General features: G+C 38.4%; 1 protein-coding gene across 1 annotated transcript in view; it reads right to left on the minus strand.

Moving 5' to 3' along the window:
- Window positions 1-764: 764 nt before the first annotated feature.
- The window catches only part of kcnh2b (potassium voltage-gated channel, subfamily H (eag-related), member 2b), an 86213-nt gene continuing 64659 nt past the window's right edge, over window positions 765-22318 (minus strand). The window contains exons 4-11 of the mRNA XM_056451140.1: window positions 17600-17799; window positions 12395-12647; window positions 10347-10540; window positions 10122-10224; window positions 7964-8209; window positions 5434-5623; window positions 2804-2984; window positions 765-2677 (exon numbers count right to left, since the gene is read on the minus strand). Coding sequence (XP_056307115.1) covers window positions 2498-2677; window positions 2804-2984; window positions 5434-5623; window positions 7964-8209; window positions 10122-10224; window positions 10347-10540; window positions 12395-12647; window positions 17600-17799 — 1547 coding nt within the window. The 3' untranslated portion in view covers window positions 765-2497. The remainder of the gene's footprint in view (window positions 2678-2803; window positions 2985-5433; window positions 5624-7963; window positions 8210-10121; window positions 10225-10346; window positions 10541-12394; window positions 12648-17599; window positions 17800-22318) is intronic.

A 22318-nucleotide genomic window follows, 5' to 3' on the forward strand; every position in this document is an offset into this window, starting at 1 on the left:
GGTCATTAAATAATAAGATGGTTTGAGATGTCATGTGGTGCTGTTAATCTGAGGTTTTAAAGACCTGCCAAAAACCTTTTTTCATTTTGTCCTCATTCGGAAAACCATGTAGTGTGCTAACTTTCTCACAAGATTGTATATTAATTATATGAATTAGTGTCTGACCATTAGGATGATGCTTTCTGAATGAAGCAGGTCATATTTCTGTGCTCACAGTCACCTGGCAAAGATTAAGAGCTATTCTGGATTACAAACATAGCCGGAAATAAATTAACTGACTATGATTTCTCCACAAGGGAAAACAACACAACTTTACAAACAGGACACAAGAGGAATAAATACTACAGCCTACTGAGGGTGAATCACACAACACATACAACAAATAAAGAAATCAGGTGTTCATTCATTCATTTTCTTTTCGTCTTAGTCCCTTTATTAATCCGGGGTCGCCACAGCGGAATGAACCGCCAACCTATCCAGCATATGTTTCACGCAGCGGATGCTCTTCCAGCTGCAACCCATCTCTGGGAAACATTCACACACACTCACTCACTCACACACATACACTATGGACAATTTTAGCTTACCCAATTCACCTATACCGCATGTCTTTGGACTTGTGGGGGAAACCCACGCGAACCCAGGAAGAACATGCAAACTCCACACAGAAACGCCAACTGACCCAGCCGAGGCTCGAACCAGCGACCTTCTTGCTGTGAGGCTACAGCACTACCTACTGCGCCACCACGGTGCCAAATCAGATATTAAAATTCATAATTAAATTCATTCATTGTTCACTCAGCTTAGTCCCTTTATTCATCAGGGGTCGCCACAGCGGAATGAACCGCCAACTTATCCAGCACATGTTTTACACAGCGAACGCCCTTCCAGCTGCAACCCATCATTAGGAAACACCCATACACCCTCATTCAGATACACTCATACACTACGGCCAATTTAGTTAATCAATTCCCCTATAGCGCATGTGTTTGGACTGTGTGAGAAACCCAGAGGAAAACCACGCCAACACAGGGGAGAACATGCAAACTCCACACAGAAACGCCAACTGACCCGGCCGGGACTCGAACCAGCGACCTTCTTACTGTCGCGCTAACCACTGAGCCACCGTGCTGCTCATTATTAAATATATTTTAAATATGATTTATGGTACATTTCTTTAAATAATAAAATAATGAAATGAAAATAAATTATAGAAACACATTTAAAATAAACAATAAATAAATTAAAACAAAAATTAAAACAATTTAGCTGTAATAACGCCAGAATAATGTCTTTTTTTTCTTTTGATAATATGCTTAATCTTGACCAGTACATGTTATTGTGAGATTCACCCGTGTATGGCTTTAAACAGACTCCAACACATCATTTAAGTCATCACTAATAATAATAATAATAATAATAAAACTGAAAACAAAAGTAGATAAATATGTGCAAACTCCTGCATTCCCCAACGCAACAGCGAATATTTAACGCAGTAGTGACTGAACGTCTCTTTCCTCCTCAAATCCTCCATCTTGACCTACATCATACAGTTTGACTCGAATTAAATATAATATTTGGTATCAACAGAAAACGACCCACAATTCAGATTCAAGGCAGAATGATACAATCATGTATGGACGCTATAACGCACAACATCGTCTCATGCTAATATGCTCTTCCATCCTCAGAAATGCTAATATTACCTACGATATCAAGTCTGTTATAAAATAAATGCTTGATATTAAAAGTGTATGTTTATTAGCGCATGCTTAATTGCTTGTTATAAAGTCTCCCATTGGTCCAGCACACGTCATATGTAAAGGACTGAAGTATTATGGGTTTGATTGTAGTCAATTTGTCATATTCTAGTGCTCATAAAACCATGAAAATAATGCGACCGAGGGCTTTAAACACCACAAAAATATAAATAATAAAGCAAAATAGACAGATTTCCATTTGGTCACTATTTGTTTTGGTTGTAATTTAAAGGATTCAGTATTGCTAATGCTAATGAGCTCAAACTAAATGCGTTAATTATTTTAAAACTGATCAGATAAGCAGGTGTGTGTTTGACTCTTGCATATTATTGGTCTCCAGTGTCACTCGACTGATCATCAGAAAAGCATAGCTTTAAAACACCCGCCGATCACTGACATCCAGCCAATCCAGTGCGCCGGGGGGGCGTGGCTTGAGACTCCGCCTCCATTGATGCACAAGTAAATGAAGGCGATGACAGACAGAACACGTCAGATTAATATTATTAATATTATTTATCTTCTGTTAGGCCAGCTAACACTAACAAGTTCAACCAGTTAGTCGTTTTCTTTTGGAAGCGCCGCAGACGTGAAGATAAAGATCGAGGAAAAAATTCAGTGCAAGACATAATGGCTACTTGAAATGAGTTAGAATCAGTGTATAGTAGTTTAGTGGATCTCCAATACTGGACGACAGCAGTGCAGAAGCAGCAGGTATGTGTGTGTGTGTGTGTGTTTGTTTAGCTGCCGGGGTCTGAGCTATGCTTCTGCGGGGTCTGCGGGGTCAGCGGAGTCTGTGGCTCCTGTAGAGAGAAACGCCGCTGGACGTCCAGATCCAGAAGTGTCCTGGAGCCATAGCGAGGAGCAACAGCGCCCTCTGCTGGATGAAGATCAGTGCTGCTGCTCAGAGACTCACACGACTGCAAACACACACACACACACACAGAAGAGTCAGTGGGGAGTAATACAGCTGGACACGCACACACACACACACGTAAAAGAGTCAGTGGAGAGCAATGCAGCTGGATACACACACACACACACACCTGTGAGAGCGAGGCGGGGGTCTGCAAGTCTAGCGGTGTGACGGGCTGCACGAGTCTCTCCGGGAACACAGAGAGCTGCGGTGGGGACGACACACTGCTGTACGCTGGAGGAAGCAGCATCATCTGCCTCTGCAGCAGCTGCATGATCGCTCCGATATCTGTGGACATGCGGCTCTCCAGCCTGAACACACACACACACACACACACACACACACACACACACACACACACACACACACACACACACACACACACACACACACACACACATTTGTTTTGTGAAAAGTGGGTACATTACATAGGTTTCCATTCATTTTATACGGTCCAAACCGTATATTGTATTGCCCTCACCCCACCCTACCCCTAAACCCAACCATCACAGGAGACAGTGTGCAGCTTTACTGATTAAACTCATCCTGTGGATTTATAAGCTTTTTGAGAAATGAGGACGTCACCAATGTTCTCATATTTCACCTCCTTTTTGTAATACCTGTGTCATACCTATGTCATTATACAGATTTGTGTCCTGATATGTCACAAAAACACACACACACACACACACACACACACACACACACACACAGCGCTCATTCACTAACAATACATACAGTCAACCCAGGCTCATTGTGGATTTGTAACCAGGTATAGATTTTTTTTCCAGCTTGCTCTATTAACATATACATTTACTTAAAGGGCACCTATGATGAAAATCCTCTTTTAAAGCTACCTGTTGGCCCTTTTTCAAGATTTAAGGGTCTTAGTGTCTCCAGAATGTGTCTGTAAAGTTTCAGCTCAAAACACCCATCAGATTATTGTTAATCTGCAGCTCTGCACAAGACGTTTGGCCAGTGGAGAAATGGTCGTGCCCAACTGAGTCTGGTTTCTCTCGAGGTTTTTTAATTCTTCACTTTCGCCAATTGATGAAGTTTTTTTCTCTCCGCTGTCGCCACTAGCTTGCATGGTTCAGGATCTGTAGAGCTGCGCATCGTTGGATTTGCTCTTCAGTGTTTGGACTGTCAGTAGTGATTATTAAACCACATTGAACTGAACTAAACTGAACTTAAACACTAAAAACTGAACTACACTGTTCCAATTTACTGTGATCTTCTATGTGAAGCTGCTTTGACACAGCATTGTAAAAGCGCTATACAAATAAAGGTCAATTGAATTGAATTGAATATTAGACCTTTCTGAATATTGGATTTTCCGCTCTGAACACTCTGTAGCTGTTTTTGTTGCCTGTGGCTTTAATGCAAATGAGCTGGTTCTCCCCGCCCACTGTTCCCTCGTGCCTGTCAGAGTGTCTCAATGTCTGCCTCAACAGCGTCAGATAAACAGCACAGTGACAGACATGAAGGAAGCAGACCTCACGTAACGTTTGTGAGAAATACTACACTGTAAAAAATGGCTGTGATTTCAACGGTAAAAAACTGTAAAAATGCCACAGTGAAAACCCATAACTTGGTTAACAGTATGTTTCATTAATATATACGGCGAATAACCGTAAATTGACCTTCTCAGAATTCCCTGCATGGCACATCACTTTTTATGCTTTTTGTTGACATTATTATGGATCTTTTTTTTTTTTAGATTTATTTTTGGCCTTTTTTAGATAGGATTGTTAACATTATTAAGACAGGAAGCCAAGTTGGAGACTGAGAGAGGAGTAGGGAAATGTCCTCGAGCCAGGACGACACTGTGAATCTTTTTAGTTGTTTCTCCATCAGTTGTGTACATTAGAGATTTCTGTTACATCTAATGTTGATAAACAATGTTTATTTCATGACTTAAATTTTATGCGTGTCACCATACTGGTGTTTAGTAGCTGTGTGAATGACACTGAGCACCTTCTATACACTAATACACTTTTCTGCTAGTGGGAAAAGTTGTAAGTGATAAATATTGGTTCATTATGTAAATTTCTCATCACCACCTGCATATGGCTGTGTTAACATGTCTAACTGTGTAACAAACGCATACCTGTCAACATTGGGATGTGAAAATAAGGGATCCCCTCTACCCCAATACAATCTCACCGCAATTCGCAACTTTTTGATTTGGTGGCTAATTCGTACGAATTCGTACGATTTAATTCGTATAATTTAGTACGATTAGCTCATCCCCCAATGACGGTTGGGTTTAGGGGCGGGGTTAGGTGCCACGCCTCCCTTTTAAAATCGTACAATTTCGTACGACTGAACTCGTACGAATTAGCCACTAAACTGACAAAACGTAAAATACTTACAGTGACAGTGGGCAAACTATACCTACACACACTTCTGTCCAAACAGCTTACAAGAGATGATTTTCATCACAGGTGCCCTTAAACAATGTTAGATATTTGGACTGCATCCCAATTTGCATACTTATACTACGTTCTGAAAGTATGCAGTTCATTTGAGAAGAAAAAGTACATACTTTTGAGTCTGCAACAGAAGAGTATGCAAAATTTGGGACATGCTACTTCCTCATTCCCAGATTGAAATAGTAGAGGATCCTGGAAGCTTTGGCATAGCCTTTTCAATATACTACAGTTTGTACACACTCATGTTATTTTTGAATACTATTTAGGACAGATAGTATGTGAATTGGGACGCAGCAGAAGTAAGCATTGTTTCAGCATGAGTGACCTGTTGAGCTGTTTCTGCAGCAGCTCCAGCCGGTTCTCCATCTGGCTGCGCTGCTGGCGGCTGATGCTGCGCAGGGGTGTGCTGGGGTGCGGTGGAGGAGATGGCAGGTTACAGCATGGGAGCTCCTGATACTCCCTGCCCCGACTCTCACCCCAGAAGCTGAAGATATTCGACACACCTGAGAAAGCACCTGAAACACACACATTACTGTCACTACTGCCATATAGAGGCATGTTTACACCTGGTCACTTCATGGATTTTAGCCTGATGGTAAAGCTATGCAATTTTGATATGGGGAGCTGTAAATGCCCTCCGAAATGCATTCAAGACGGATATAAATCTGATCTCCAGCACCACTTCAGGAGGCGGTTTTCAGAAGAAACTGCACAGGTCTAAATGCATCAGGATGTTGAAACCACTATGTCGATTTTAATAAGCATTAGAGCACAGGTGTTGTATCCTATATGACTTACATAAAAATACAAGAAATACAAATGCATAAGCAATGGAAGACCACAGGTGAGAGTTTGCTATATTTATAGGTGCCATACTGCATTGGTTTAATAAGTTAAATTGTTCTCTGATGTCTACATAGTAGGTTAACGGCTTCGATAAGTTAAAATCTCCAGAAATTGTTTCAGAAGCTCATTAATTACTCCATAAAATACCCATTGAATCAGAAGGTCAATGATTGACCATATATGGTTTGTGTCATGAATATTAATGAGCTCTGCTCTGACATGCCGCTCTTACAGACACACACACACACACACGCACGCACGCACGCACGCACGTACACACGCACGCACACACGCACACACACACACACACACACACACACACACACACACACACAGAGCATGATGTACGCTGAGCACGGACAAATATAAACCCAATCACAGTTACCTTATCCTATTTTGCTCACCAGATCTGTTGTGGATAAAGGCTTAACTATAATAAAACTTGACAAAAGAGAGTGATAGAGATGTTTCATGTTGTATTTTGAAGCTACAGTCAAAGAAAGCAGCCAGGACTTAGCATCAACCTCTGCATGAACAGATGACAGTTGACCTGAGTGATCTGACACGATTCAGCAGTCTCCAGATGAAGTCAGAATTATTCCCAGAATTATTTTCCCAATATTTCCCAAATGATGTTTAACAGAGCAAGGAAATTTTCACAGTATGTCTGATAATATTTTTTATTCTGAAGAAAGTTTTATTTGTTTTATTTCGGCTAGAATAAAAGCAGTTTTTAATTTTTTAGGAGCTATTTTAAGGTAAAAATTATCAGCCCCTTTAAGCTATATTTATTTTTGATAGTCTACAGAACAAACCATCATTATACAATAACTTGCCTAATTACTCTAACCTGCCTAGTTAACCTAATTAAGCCTTTAAATGTCACTTTAAGTGTCTTGAAGAATATCTAGTCTAATATTATTTACTGTCATCATGACAAAGAGAAAATAAATCAGTTATTAGAGATGAGTTATTAACACTATTATGATTAGAAATGTGTTGAAGAAATCTGCTCTCTGTTAAACAGAAATTGGGGAAAAAATAAACAGGGGGGCTAATAATTTAGGGGGACATAATAAACACGATACATTAACAAAAAAATGTAACTAAACGTGCCTCTTCAGAGCGGAAATGTGTAATGTGTAATCTGTATATCCTGCATTTTGCATTCTGAGGCGATTTTGAACATGTCTGGTGCTGTACTTGCCCAGAAATGTACAGTAAACAATCCGCGGCTCGTGTTTTCAAAATAAAAGGCCCACATACATAGTAAGTGAAATATACGCTTAAAATAACTGAGGGAGAGAAATGATCACTAGAAAGTTTGACTTATCAAACGCAGCATAAGGCGTGCATATTAATGATCTCAGATCTCTGAATATGAGCCATGTTCTCTTGATGATGCGGCTGCTTGTCAGGTCCGGATAAATGACCTAAAGTAGGCATACATGCAAATGAGAAGGGCATGACCCATGAGACTCGTCACAGTTTGTTTTGTCTTCTGATTGGCCTGTTGGCCATGAAAATGAGGAAACAGTGATGTTTGAGGCTCAGAGTAAGCCCATTTCCATATACCAATCTTTAATTATTCTACTATGCCTTGGTATACTCAGATATTCATTATAGGGCACCTTTAATTTTATCATTTCAATATATTTTTGACCGTGAAATAATGAAATTAAAATAGTTAAATTAATATCAGTTGGTAGCATTAACAACAGAGACACAGCACTGTAGCCTATCTCTGTGAAAGAAATCTATGAAAAATACAGGACACAAAATAAGCCTAGTTTAGAACTGTGGTATGAATGTTGTCTAGAGTCATTAAACATTATTAAAATAATGGTTGTATATATTCATATACTCATTTATAAAATACAAATTTGGATACCTGTATTTCCCATTTATTTCATATGATCATATCAATGATTTGGGCATTTTATGATTTTAATAAATATATTCGACTTTATGTTATGATTGTATGAAGTGCACTGCTGCTATTCTGTCACCTGATAGGGCATTGCATGTGTTTCCTGTCTTGGGATCCGTCTCTCCTTCAGCCGCATCCATCAGTGCAGTCGGAGGGGTGGGGCTTGTGTGTGCGGGCTCCTCCCCCTCGTCACTGGAGTGAGAGGAGACAGAGTTACGAGGCTCCTCCCACCCCGGTCTGAGCTCGTTCCTGTTAGCGGCTGCTTGTTTTCTGCCTCTGCGAATGGGCTTCTGGTTCTTCTTGATCTCTCCAGCATCTGCATCATCTGGACACAATTAATTAGTAATTAGTATTATACAGCATATTAGTATATTATATATAATGCATTATTATATAGCACAATATATCATTTCAGCATCGATAACGTAATGTGTGCATCTGTGGACGACTCAGGATTATAGTTATATACACACTCACCGGCCACTTTATTAGGTACACCTTACTAGTACTGGGTTGGACCTCTTTTTTCCTTCAGAACTGCCTTAATCCTTTGTGGCAGAGATTCAACAAGGTACAGGAAATCTTCCTTAGAGATTTTGCTCCATATTGACTTGATAGCATCACGCAGTTGCTGCAGATTTGTCGGCTGCACATCCATGATGCCAATCTCCCGTTCCACCACATGCCAAAGGTCCTCTATCAGATTGAGATCTGGTGACTGTGGAGGCCATTTGAGTACAGTGAACTCATTGTCATGTTCAAGAAACCAGTCTGAGATGACTGGTGCTTTATAACATGGTGTGTTATCCTGCTGGAAGTAGCCGTCAGAAGATGGAGACACTGTGGTCATAAAGGGATGGACATGGTCAGCAACAATACTCAGGTAGGCTGTGGCATTGACATGATGCTCACTTGGTACTAATGAGGCCAAAGTGTGCCAAGATAATATCCCCCACACCATAACACCACCACCACCAGCCTGAACCGCTGATACAAGGCAGGATGGATTCATGCTTTCATGTTGCTGATGCCAAATTCTGAGCCGACTATCCGAATGTGTCAGCAGAAATGGAGACTCATCAGACCAGGCAACGTTTCTCCAATCTTCTATTGTCCAGTTTTGGTGAGCCTGTGTGAATTGTAGCCTCAGTTTCCTGTTCTTAGCTGACAGGAGCGGCACCCGGTGTGGTCTTCTGCTGCTGTAGCCCATCCGCCTCAAGGTTGGACGTGTTGTGTGTTCAGAGATGCTCTTCTGCAGACCTCGGTTGTAACGAGTGCTTATTTGAGTTACTGTTGCCTTTCTATCAGCTGGAACCAGTCTGGCCATTCTCCTCTGACCTCTGGCATCAACAAAGCATTTGCCCCCACAGAACTGCCGCTCACTGGATATTTTCTCTTCTTCAGACCATTCTCTGTAAACCCTAGAGATGGTTGTGCGTGAAAATCCCAGTAGATCAGCAGTTTCTGAAATACTCAGATTAGCCCGTCTGGCAGCAACAACCATGCCACGTTCAAGGTCACTTAAATCCCCTTTCTTCCCTATTCTAATGCTCAGTTTGAACTGCAGCAGATCCTCTTGACCATGTCTACATGCCTAAATGCATTGAGTTGCTGCCATGGGATTGGTTGATTAATAAATTGCATTAATGAGCAGTTGGACAGGTGTACCTAATAAAGTGGCCGGTCAGTGTAGTTCTATGCATACAGAAAATATGCATGAGTTGTAGAGTCACTGCAAACTTTAACCATACATTTACTAATGCATCTATCATTTGCATATGTAAAATTTAAGCCCTGTGACTGTGTAAATAAAAGTTTAAAGCATCCAGACATAATAAATTATAATATTTTCAACTTTAAAATGAATTAGTGCATATAAACAACAGACAATACACTTTTATTTTGATACTGACTGTGCAATTTGTGCCTGAATAATGCTAGACTCACTGAAAACCGTTACTAGAATACTGTTTATTTCATTTGTATGTTCGCTCGACTGTATTTATCAGTGCTTGTGTTTGGTTTATTATAGTTTATCCAAACGCACTCCAATAAAAATAATCCCAATCAATCCAAAATGGAGCTTTTCAAGTCATCTGGTGAAAATATGCTCAATATACATCGCAGAAAAATAAAATATAGCAACATCTGTTTCTTCCAATATGGTGCAGCCCTGATTCTCAATGCTGGACACTGCAGTAATAAACCCAGAGTTAACAGAGATTTTTCAGCAGTACCCTTTTCTGTTCGTCTCCTGAAGGAAAGCTTCCTCCTCCGTAGTTTGTTGAAGCCGCCGCAGTCTGAATCGTCACTGCTGGGAGATCCGGGAATCATGTTAGTCTGTAAGGAAAAAGGCCCACATCCATCATTAATATTTATATTATTGTTTGAAGGACTCGGCTCATGGAATCATAATGCTGATAAGTTTGACATCAGCGCTGTATGTTTCTCTGTTGACTCACGTCTCTGAGGTTGAAGGTGATCTCCAGGTTAGTCCAGAAGTGGTCGGAGAACTCAGGGTACATGTCCAGCACCTCCAGCAGATCTTCCCTGTGGATCTTATGGAGGTCGCAGTAGGTCAGCGCGCGCACGTCTGCGTTAGATTTACCAGGTCGAGCGTACAGGTTGATGGGCTCCCCGAATATGTCATTCTTCCCTGAAATACACATATAGTCACAGTCACTATAACAGAAATATAACAGTTAATTATAAAATATTTATACAAATTATAAACATATTATTTTTATTATTATAACGTTTGTTAGATTTAATTGCTAATGATCTGCTGCGTATATTCATTCACTCATTCATTTTCTTTGGGCTTAGTCCTTTATTCATCAAGTAGTCGCCACAGCAGAATGAACCGCCAACTATTCTGCCATATGTTTTACTAGGCGGATGCCCTTCCAGCTGCAACCCAGTACTGGGAAACTGTACACACTCATTCACACACACTTATATACTCCAGCTAATTTAGTTGATCAATTCTCCTATAGCGCATGTGTTTGGACTGTGGGGGAAACCTGGAGCACCCGGAGAAAACCCATGCCAACACGGGGAGAACATGCAAACTCCACATAGAAATGCTAACTGACCCACTCGAACCAGTGACCTACTTGCTGTGAGGCCACAGTGCTAACCACTAAGCCACCGTGTGGCGAATTATGTTTATTACATTTATATTTTTATTTATTTATTTATTAAATATCATTTATATATCAATATTTTAAATCCTTACCTCTCCTTTTCCCCATTTTTAAAATGTATTGTATAAATGTATCTTAATTTATTATAATGTTTTCCAATTGTATGTTTTCTCATCATAAAAAAAATAAATACAATAAAATATATAATATAATACATAATAAACAACCAATAAAATAAACAAATAACCAAATAAATGTAAACAATTTTGAATTTGTTTGTGCATTTTATTGGGCGGCACGGTGGTGCAGTGGGTAGCACAATCGCCTCACAGCAAGAAGGTCGCTGGTTAGCATTACTATGTGGAGTTTGCATGTTCTCCCCGTGTTGGCGTGGGTTTCCTCCAGGTGCTCCGGTTTCCCCCACAGTCCAAACACATGCGGTACAGGTGAATAGAGTAAGCTAAATTGGCCGTAGTGTATAAGTGTGAATGAATGTGTGTGGATGTTTCCTAGAGATGGGCTGCAGCTGGAAGGGCATCTGCTGTGTAAAATATATGCTGGAATAGTTGGCGGTTCATTCCGCTGTGGCAACCCCTGATTAATACAGGGAGTAAGCCGAAAAGAAAATGAATAAATGAATAGATGTACATTTTATTATTTTATCATGATTGTTTATTAAATAGTTATTTATAGTATAACTTGTAAAATTTAAGTGCCAAATTAAATGTATGCATCTGCATTTGATATTATTTTTTACATATTTACTTGTTTACTTATTATAAGTACTGTTGTTTTACCATCCATCCATCTATCCATCCATCCACTGTTATACTAAAACTAAAAGTGCATTCAGTTTAAATAATGTTACAGAGGGTCTCCAGTAGGTGGCACTAGAGGATAAACTGAGTTTAAGCAGCAGACTGTTGCATTCAAACATGATGCATCATCAAAATATGAAAAAATATGACTCTTACTTAGAGTTTTTGTCTTGTTTCTAGTCTAAATATTTATAAATTCCTAAATCAAGAAGCATTTTCTAGACAAGGAAGAAATATTGTCTTGTTTTCATAAATAATAAGTCAAAATTAAGGGAGTTTTTTCCTGAAAACAAGCAAGAAACAGTGTGCTAAGTGAAATAACATTATTTTTTTTGCCCCATTTGCAGATTATTCAGCTTAATTTAGGGAAAAACTCACGTCATTTTGACACATTATTTCTGAAAACAAAAGCATTTTCATTTCAATTATCACTGAATTATTAAATGTTTTACCAGTCTTGAAAATGCTTTATGATTTAAGAGTTTTTAAACATTTGGAGTAGAAACAAGTTTACTTTTTACAGTGTGTAAAACATGTTCATCCTACCCAATATGGCCACCACCACATCTCCGCGTAAGATCTCGATGGATCCGCGTGAGATGAAGTAGAGCGCGGTGAGGACGTCTCCAGCGTGCACCAGCGTGTCTCCTGGAGGAGCGTGAGTGGTCTTAAACTTCATGGCCAGAGCTCTCAGACAGCCTTTACTGGAGCCCTTGAAGGCTTTGCAGTTCTGCAGGAGCGTGCGGTTCAGATGGAGACAAATGTCAGCCTGGAGGCACTCGGGGAAACCCTTCAGCACCTGACGGCACATGGGAAAAACGTCTTATTATTAGAGGAAAACCATGCATGTGTGTTTTTTAAGCTCTCAAAACAAATGCTGGATAAGTTGGCGGTTCATTCCGCTGTGGCGACCCCAGATTAATGAAGGGACTGAGCCGAAAAGAAAATGAATGAATGAGTGAATATTTACTTTCAGCTTTAATAATTGAGAGTGAACAGAACACGTCCAGTTTGGACCAGAGAAAAGTTTAGTGTTTGCACAGCTTAAATGATCTCTTGTGGAAACTACAGCTATTATTTGATAAACTGTATTTTTAAAATATTATTTCATTTCTGATTATTATTAATGCTGAAAAATGCTTCATATTTTTGTAATAAATTGTATTGCATTAGGGTGGCACAGTGGTTAGCACTGTCGTCTCACTGCAAGAAGGTCGCTGGTTCAAGCCTCGGCTGGGTCAGTTCCTGCGTGGGCATTTCTGTGTGGAGTTTGCATGTTCTCCCCGTGTTGGTGTGGGTTTCCCCCACAGTCCAAACACATGCAGTCTTAATGAACTAAATTGGCCGTAGTGTATGAGTGTTTCCCAGTACTGGGTTGCAGCTGGAAGGGCCTCCACTGTGTACAACATATGTTGGATAAATTGGCGTTCCACTGTGGTCACCACTGATGAATAAAGAGACTAAGGAAAGGAAAATGAATGAATGCATTGCATTATGGGACCTTGATCTTTTAACTTTTGACATTGAAACTCTTGTAAAAGTGAGCTTAATTGACATTTGTAATAGTTTAAAGTGATATACTGCCTGGGTTGGTGATGTAAATGATGGTAGAAAAACCTAGTAATAAACTTATTTTACACTTAATTCTGTATTATTTCTTACATCATATTTAGCTTCAAACAACTAAAATGTCAATAAAAGTAATCTCGTGTCTTGGTACCAATATCCTAGTGGTTAAGTGCGCTGACAAGTAGCACCATGGTGCTCAAGGCGACCTGAGTTCGATTCCCAGCTCGAGGTCCTTTGCCGACCTTTCCCCTCTCTCTGCTCCCAATACTTTCCGGTCTGTAACCTCCACTATCCTATTCAAATTAAAGGTGAAAAAACCCTAAAAAAAATAAATAAATAAAAGTAATTTCGTTAAACTGTAGTTGAATTTTCCCCATCAAAACAAACTGTTAATTAGATATTTTCTACAGTGTGTGTTATATAATAACTGTAATAACTAATTTTACATATGGTCTCCTGTAGGTGTCACTAGAGAGCATCATTATATTATATTGATTTAATGATTAAGAAACATTTCTGATTATTATTAAAGCTGAGAACACTTTTGCTGCTTCATATTTTTTGTGATTCATTTATTTTTACTTGAATTAAAGTTCAATAGAGGACGATCTGATGACTTGTAAATGCTTATTTTTATACAACCCTCGCTCATTCTGAAAACGTATCCCGGGAGGTACGTATTTTTGCTGTTTTTGTTTTAGCGAATCAACGAGAGGGCGATGCGTGTGTTTTTTTACACCTCAAATTTCTCTCGCGAGTGCTGTTCGAGCCCGCTGTTTTCGTGTAAACCCACCAGAGATCACTGTCAACCGAATGTCTGTCTGACTGACTGAATGACTGACTGGCTGGCCGACCAATCGACTGACCCACCCTCCTCCTTCCCTAAACCCAACCAATTTTATCGATTGACCTGCCCACCCACTTACTTCCCTAAAACCCAACCAACGATTAACAAAAGCCGTCCAGAAAAAGAAAAGCCCATGTCTGATTTTTACCACGTTTTCAGATTTTACCACATTCTCACCCTGTTATTCACGCGTTCATTTTATTTTTTGGATTCTGTTTTTGTCTTACCTGATTTCTGTACCCGCTCTTCCTCGTCGTCGTGGTCAACTCCTCTCTGCGTCTCAAGTCTGCCGACGTACACGATGAGCTAACTGGACAAACTGGCTGCGGCGGGAAAGCCTTCCACACGGGGTAAGCGGTCAGCCGGTAAGCGCGAAAAGGAAACGGCGTCACACCACCCCGTAGCGTTCGATTAAAAAAATGAAATGCAGCCATACGTACCCCCGGCTACATAACTCACGGTCTCCAGAAACGTCCGCAGGACTACGTTTTGAGAATGAGTCTGGCTTGGTTTTATTATTTATCCCCATTTTATTGTTGTGATGTGCTGTTATAAGTCATGTGTGAGTGTGTGTCCTGCTTAAATAAAGTCTTCATTATAAAAATACACTCAAAGGCACTGCCTATTTAAAACAGAATCTTCTGTATCATCATAAAAGATTTCACTGTCACTTTTGATCCATTTAAAGCCTCCTTGCACAATAAATCTCTTTCTAAAACGTTTCAGCAACAGAATATAACATTCATAGCCATTTTTTAATCATGGGCCTATAGTGGACACTCATTTTTGGATTTAATGAAGTCATAATCAAAGCTACAAGGCATCTGGAGCCTTCTATTTATTTGTTCATCTTTTAATGTTATTGGGCTGTAAATGTTTCCTGTGATGCATGTCAATGGTTTAGTTTTAGTATCTATTGGTATTCCTCTATGGAGAAGATGAGCTTGCAGTGCAGTATTCATAACTCCTCGGAGTGTCCAATCAGAACGCTCCGCTGCTCTTTAATGATGGCTGATCTGGAGCATCATTAGTTTTCTTTAGCTGGATGCAGAATCTCGTTAAACTCTGCATTTGGGCCTTCACTAATGCTGAATGATGTGCTGCTAAGAACACATGCTGAATTACCCATCAACACAAAGTGTACGCACTACAGACTTTAGCAGAGCTTTGGAGAAACTTGTACAACTGAACAGAAAGAAAGTTCAAAAGCATTTACTTATTAAATATAATATATAATGACTGAGTAATGTAAGGACGGCACGGCGGCTCAGTGGATAACACTGTGGCCTCATAGCAAGAAGGTCCGGTTTCCCCCACAGTCCAAACAAATGCGCTTGAATTGATTAACTAAATTGGCCATAGTGTATAGTGTGTGTGAATGTAAGGGTGTTTGGGTGTTTCCCAGTACTGGGTTGCAGCTGAAAGGGCATCCGCTTTGTAAAACATAAGCTGGATAAGTTGGTGGTTCATTCCGCTGTGGCGACCCTGATGAATGAAGGGACTAAGCCGAAGGAAAATGAATGAATGATTCATGTAAATGACATAAATGTCTTTACTGTTGCTTGTGATCAATTTAAAGGGACAATCCGATGATTTGAAAAGCTCATTATTGTGTTTATTGGGTGTAATGTGTATTTAATAAAGAGCTACTAGGTTTATTTAACTTTAGTAATGTTTTTTTTACATTTACACGATGCCTGGAAATGTTAAATTTAGCCAAAAATGAACATTTACTCACTGTTTACTCTCCCTTAAGTAAAACTTTATAAGTTTCTATCTTATGTTGAACACAGAAGAAGCTATTTTAGAAGAAAGCTAAACAACCACAGACTTCCATAGTAGGAAAAACAAATACTATGGAAATCAGTGGTTACATATCCGACATTCTACAAAACAATCCCACATAGCAAAATATATCTGGCGCAGCTCTGGCCCACACAGTCAGGTTTTGATTGGCCAACATGCTGCAGTGAATTACAGAACTACACTGTACCAAGTTTGGCTTCCAGACAAGGGCCAAACATGGACCATATCTGGGACAAGTCTCAGTCAAGTTAATAACGTTTAACTGGGCCTGAACTGGGCCAGATAGGTTGGTGTGTCACGACTGCGCTTTAGGCACACTATGGGCATGCTTTTTCTCAAAGTGACCTGATTGGTAGTTTATTTCGTTACTCAAAAATAATTGGAATGTATTTTAGATGTGGGTCAAGACAGGCCAAACTTACATGGCCCACATATAAAATTTTTACATCTGGGTCAAACACTACATTTTAAATCAGGCCCAAATCTTGTGTCCCACCTTATAGACGGTGCCACCAGTGCCAAACCCAGGCCATGTTTGACCCACATGCTGTATGCCAATGCCGGAAGAATGCCTGCTGTGCCAGCTTTATGCCAAATCTGGGCCAGAATTCTTTGCTACCTGGGATGTTTTGTGTCACCCTCCCGAATACTTTTTATTCGTTTATTTATACATTTTCTTTTCGGCTAAGTCGGCTTAGTTATTAATCCGGGGTCGCCACAGCGGAATGAACCGCCAACTTATCCAGCACATTTTTTATGCAGCGGATGCCCCTCTTTCTGCAACCCATCTCTGGGAAACATTCATACACACTCATACACTACGGACAATTTAGCCTACCCAATTCATCTGTACCGCATGTCTTTGGACTGTGTGGGAAACCGGAGCACCCAGAGGAAACCCACGTGAACGCAGGGAGAACATGCAACGCCAGCTGACCCAGCCGAGGCTCGAACTAACAACCTTCTTGCTGTGATGCGACAGCACTACCTACTGCGCCACAGCGCCGCCCAATACTTTTCACTATTTTGTGAAATCTTTTGTTGTTTTGAAGTGTGCAATCTATGAAGTTGGGAACAAGAAAATAATGTTGAGTTAAAGGGATTCATTTAAGTTGTTTATTTTGGCTTATACCATTTTTAATGTTACCAATTTTAACAAAAACGTTCAGGGGATTTCAATATTGGTCAATTTTGATTGCACACAGATATATTTGCATGCGTAGTTGTATTTATCTCTAATTAAAAAATTAAAAACTGCTTTTATTCTAGCCAAAATAAAACAAATAAGACAGAAGAAAACATATTAGAGGAAATACTGTGGAAAATTCCTTGCTCTTTTAAACATAATTTGGGAAATAAAATAGAAAAAAGGGCTAATAATGTTGCCTTCGACTGTAAATGTACTTATTAAAAAAAAAATCTAAATATTTAAGATGCTGGTGACCGTTAACACATCATTACAGTCTTGTGAAAAGGGTCTATTATGTCTCTAAAAACACAATCCCAGTTGAATGTAGATGTGGACTCACGGCGTTCATGTCGATGCCGTTGGTGTAGGACCAGGCGTGCTGGAAATACTCCTCAAGCCTCTGGCGCAGCGGGTTGGGGATCTGGTGGAAGCGGATGAACTCTCGAACCCGCAGCATCTGAGTGTGATATCGAGCCGTTCCCGAGTACAGCCGCTGGATGATGGCAGAGACGTTCCCGAAGATACTGGCGTACATCAGTGCTGAACGAAAACGGAAGACCAGTGTTAAACTACAGGCATGATGAAGAACACACACACACACATGCACACACACACACATGCACACATACACACACACAATCGATGTCACAATACTGTCAATAAAATGAAATCATAAGTCCAAGACACTTGAAAAGTGAGTGAAAAGAATGTCAAAGTCTTTATTAACATGGCTATTATTTGGAAACAGCACCCTGCACTTAATTATAGATGATTATTAGTTATTAATATTAGAGTATTATTATTAATATGTGGCTTTATATTTTTATCTGACAGAAATCTGCCGATATATAAAATAAATATTTTAATTTTAGGTAAAGTTTTAGTAGTATTTTGTCTATCACTTTTTAATTTGTTTTATTCATTCATTTATTTTATTTTCAGCGTAGTCCCTTTATCTATCTGGGGTCGCCACTGCGGAATGAACCGCCAACTCATCCAGCATATCTTCTACGCAGCGGATGCTCTTCCAGCTGCAACCCATCCCTGGGAATCATCCACTCACACCCACTCACACACATACACTATGGACAATTTTAGCTTCCCCAATTCACCTATACCGCATGTCTTTGGACTTGTAGGGGAAACCGGAGCATCCAGAGGAAACCCACGCCAACGCAGGAAGAACATGGAAATTCCACACAAAAATGCCAGTTGAGGCTCAAACCAGCGACCTTTTTGCTGTGAGGCGACAGCACTACCTACTGCGCCACCGTGTCGCCCTAATTTGTTTCATTATAGCTTTAGTTTTAATGCATTACACATCACGATTGTATGCATAAACATCCTCATATACAAAAGGTAATATTCCTGTCATGGACCAATATTATTTGAGTATGTTTACAAGAAAATACTAGCTCAGCATTTTAACATTTTACGCTCAATCCAAACTTATTTATTCAAGTCTTGCTCTTTCTTTGTAATTATTTCCGAAATCAATTTCTGAGTAAGATGACTACTAGTTTGTGTTGTTGTTTTTGTTTTGGTGTCCTCAAATATCAAGTGTTTTCTAATGACATACACAAATGAACAAAAATAATTTTATATAGTGAACTATAATAGCTGTGAACAAATATCACTTATGCATATGAAAAAAAAGTGGTCCAGTACTTCATTTCATATCAACTCCTGAGTAAAATAGTTTCTACACCATTTGTTGTTGTTGTTCCAGGCTATATACAGCAATCACAGAGTTCAATTCAATACCTCTTTAGACTGTATTTAAGAATCTTTCCATATATTTCAAGACCCTATTGCCCCCTTTAGATTTCAACTGGTAACATTGGTGAGATTTTAACTTACAGTAACAGTATATTTACTAAACACTGATTGCAAGAAAGCACAACTGAAGAGTCTGATCTTGGGATAATTCATCAGTGCAATATAATTCAGAAGGGTGGGAACTGCCGGAAGTTGTATCTGCTGTATCACAGGCTGAGCCAGCACCTGCATTTTTATTGTGATCCACACAAGCCCATTTTGGCCCATTTCCACTGAGTGGTACAGTACGGTTCGGTTCGGTACACTTTTAGGGCCGTTTCCACTGTCAAAGGGTACCTAAAAGCGAACTGTATCATACCACTTTTTGGGCACCCTTTGCAAAGGGTACCTAGCATGAAAAAGAGGAACCAAAAGGCGGAGCTAGACGCGTAACTGAATGCTATTGGTTTACAGAGATACGTCACTCGCAGAAGAATGAAAATAAAGAAACCGCCATTTTAAAAAACACAGCCGAGACATTACAGCGTAATAATATATACATAAAATAACAAGTCATGGTCGACCCGAGCTCAATCAAACCTTCATCTTCTTCGTCATCATGATGAACAGCCACAAAGCCAAGAAGAACAAGATCTGGCGTGTCCTGTTGTTGTTTTACGAGGCCGTCTACAAGTGCGACAGTTTCTCTTTCTCCAGAGAGCTCGCGATCTCTTCTATATTTAAAATCACAAACTTCTTGAGCTCATATTAATAAGGATAAGCCCGACAAAACAGCAGCAAATGAGGCTTTCTGCAACATACAAGATGAACAAACTGCCATGTTTAACTATTATCATCACCTTTTGGACTATTCTGAACTCCTAATGACAGAATTACTGTCTAACAGAGGCTACATGTGTTGCTGAAGATTAAAGACAGATGAGAGGTTACTGTGGGCTATATTTCGTGTTGTTTTTGAACCCAAATAAGGACTAAATGTATGTTGTGTGTAGTTTTTTCTGTAATTGGTAACATATCGGAGACTGTAAGGATGCAGATTTCAAAGCATTTCACGAGACCTTTACATTTCTCTAAATTGATTTATTAAATTTGAATGCTTATTAAGAGCCCGCGGACACCCTGTGCTCAAATATCAAATGACTGTACGGGATTTCTCTCATTAGCTGACCTCTTTGAAAGCGTGTGGACTCAAAGCCATCTGTTCTGTGGTTTACTCAGTTTTACCGCGGTGAACACTGACTGAACCCAGTGCAGGTGGGCAGAACTATGAATCACACTACAAACAGAGCAGAAATAGCAACAAAGAAGAAGCCGCCGAGGCTCAAACTGCAGGAACACTGATCTTACTGTAAGACTCATACTGTGTGTGCTGTAAATCACTGTAGAGGAAGCATCTGACAAATGCATCAATGCAAATGCAGGAAAACACTAAACTCATTCGCTGTGCTAGCAGGAAATGTATATTGTAATATCAAAAAAAAACCTGCCAGGAGCACATCTGAATCCTTTTACAGCACAACCTCAGAGCCAGAAATAAGAATATATATTCTGCATAATGCTTTATTTTACTATGGTCATTAAATGATGGTACTTCAGCTCACTTCCACTGCCGGTTCTTCATTCTACAAAGATAAAGTGGCATGATTTTTGTGATTGATTATACATTTGCTGGATTATGCACTTTTAATCTCTTGTTTAATGTTTAGAATTTTTGAAAGCAGTTTTGAATCAAGTTATATGTAAAAATATGTTAGCATGTGCGTTAGGAAGATATAAAAAAAATAAAACAATAAATAAAATAAACAAAAATATAAACAAAAAAATAATAATGAATAAAAAAAAAATTAAATTCAAAAATAAATAAATAAATAAATAAATAAATAAATAAACAAATAAATAAATAAATTAATTAATTAATTAAAATAATAAAAAAATTTAATTGTAAAAAATAAACAAAATTAAATTAAATTAAATTAAATTAAATTAAATTAAATTAAATTAAATTAAATTAAATTAAATTAAATTAAATTAAATTATGACGGTTCATTCCGATGTGGTGACCTCGGATTAATAAAGGGACTAAGCCGAAAAGAAAATGAATGAATTAAATTAAATTAAATTAAATTAAATTAAATTAAATTAAATTAAATTAAATTAAATTAAATTAAATTAAATTAAAAAAAAATAAAAATAAAAAAAAAATAAAATAAAATAAAATAATTAAATTAAATTAAATTAAATTAAATTAAATTAAATTAAATTAAATTAAATTAAATTTAATTTAATTTAATTAAATTTAATTTAATTATTTTATTTTATTTTATTTTTTATTTAATTACATTTTTTTATTTAATTACATTTTTTAATTTAATTTAATTTAATTTAATTTAATTTAATTTAATTTAATTTAATTTAATTTAATTTAATTTAATTTAATTTAATTTAATTTAATTTAATTTAATTTAATTTAATTAAAAAAAAAATTTAATTAAAAAATTGGGGTAATTATCATTTGGCTTGATTTTTTTTCTAACACACTACATAATTAAACAACCTCAATAGATCAGATGAAAATGTGCTTGATCACTGCCATTGGGTTATTAAAATTTGGTTGTTCGAGGACATCTGGATGAGCTGTTTAATAAAGTGAATTATCACCATCTATCAGGTTGAACAGGTCATGTTCATTTTGTCCTGGTAAACCTTTGCCTTCTTCTGGCATGTAATTGTGCAGCGCTGATCATAACTGCATCAACCGGCCATAAAAACGGAAATTACTTCACACTTACTGAAGACTGATATATGTGTGTGTGGCAGCAATATTAAATTGTCAATTTATCATTAATTGCCACGATTGAGACCTACAAAAAGAGCAATCACGATGATCTGTGCAGCAAATATTAAAAGCCGAGGACATTTCATCAGCATGTGATGAGCTCTGATCAGAAAAACATAATAAAAAGAGCTCAGTTAAATAAGAAGCAAACAAATAAGAGCATCTCTGATGAAGGTTTACTCTACAACAACATTCAGAATGAAGGTCAAACTCAAAGAACAGCTTTAATGGTCAATTATGCGTGATTGCTTCCCTTCAGCATCTATTAAGTTAATCAAAATAAATGCACTTTATGCACACAACGACTTTTATGAGGAACGTTTACAGTTTCTGGACTGAATGTCACTGTCATTGCCCTTAAATCATAACACAGAACAAGGCCTCCGTGAAAATGCTAATAAATATTAAATAAATAAAAACAAACAGTTCTGGCTGGTTCTCGAA

This window comes from Danio aesculapii, chromosome 24 (genome assembly GCF_903798145.1).
Source record: "Danio aesculapii chromosome 24, fDanAes4.1, whole genome shotgun sequence".
Classification (NCBI taxonomy): Eukaryota; Metazoa; Chordata; class Actinopteri; order Cypriniformes; family Danionidae; genus Danio; species Danio aesculapii.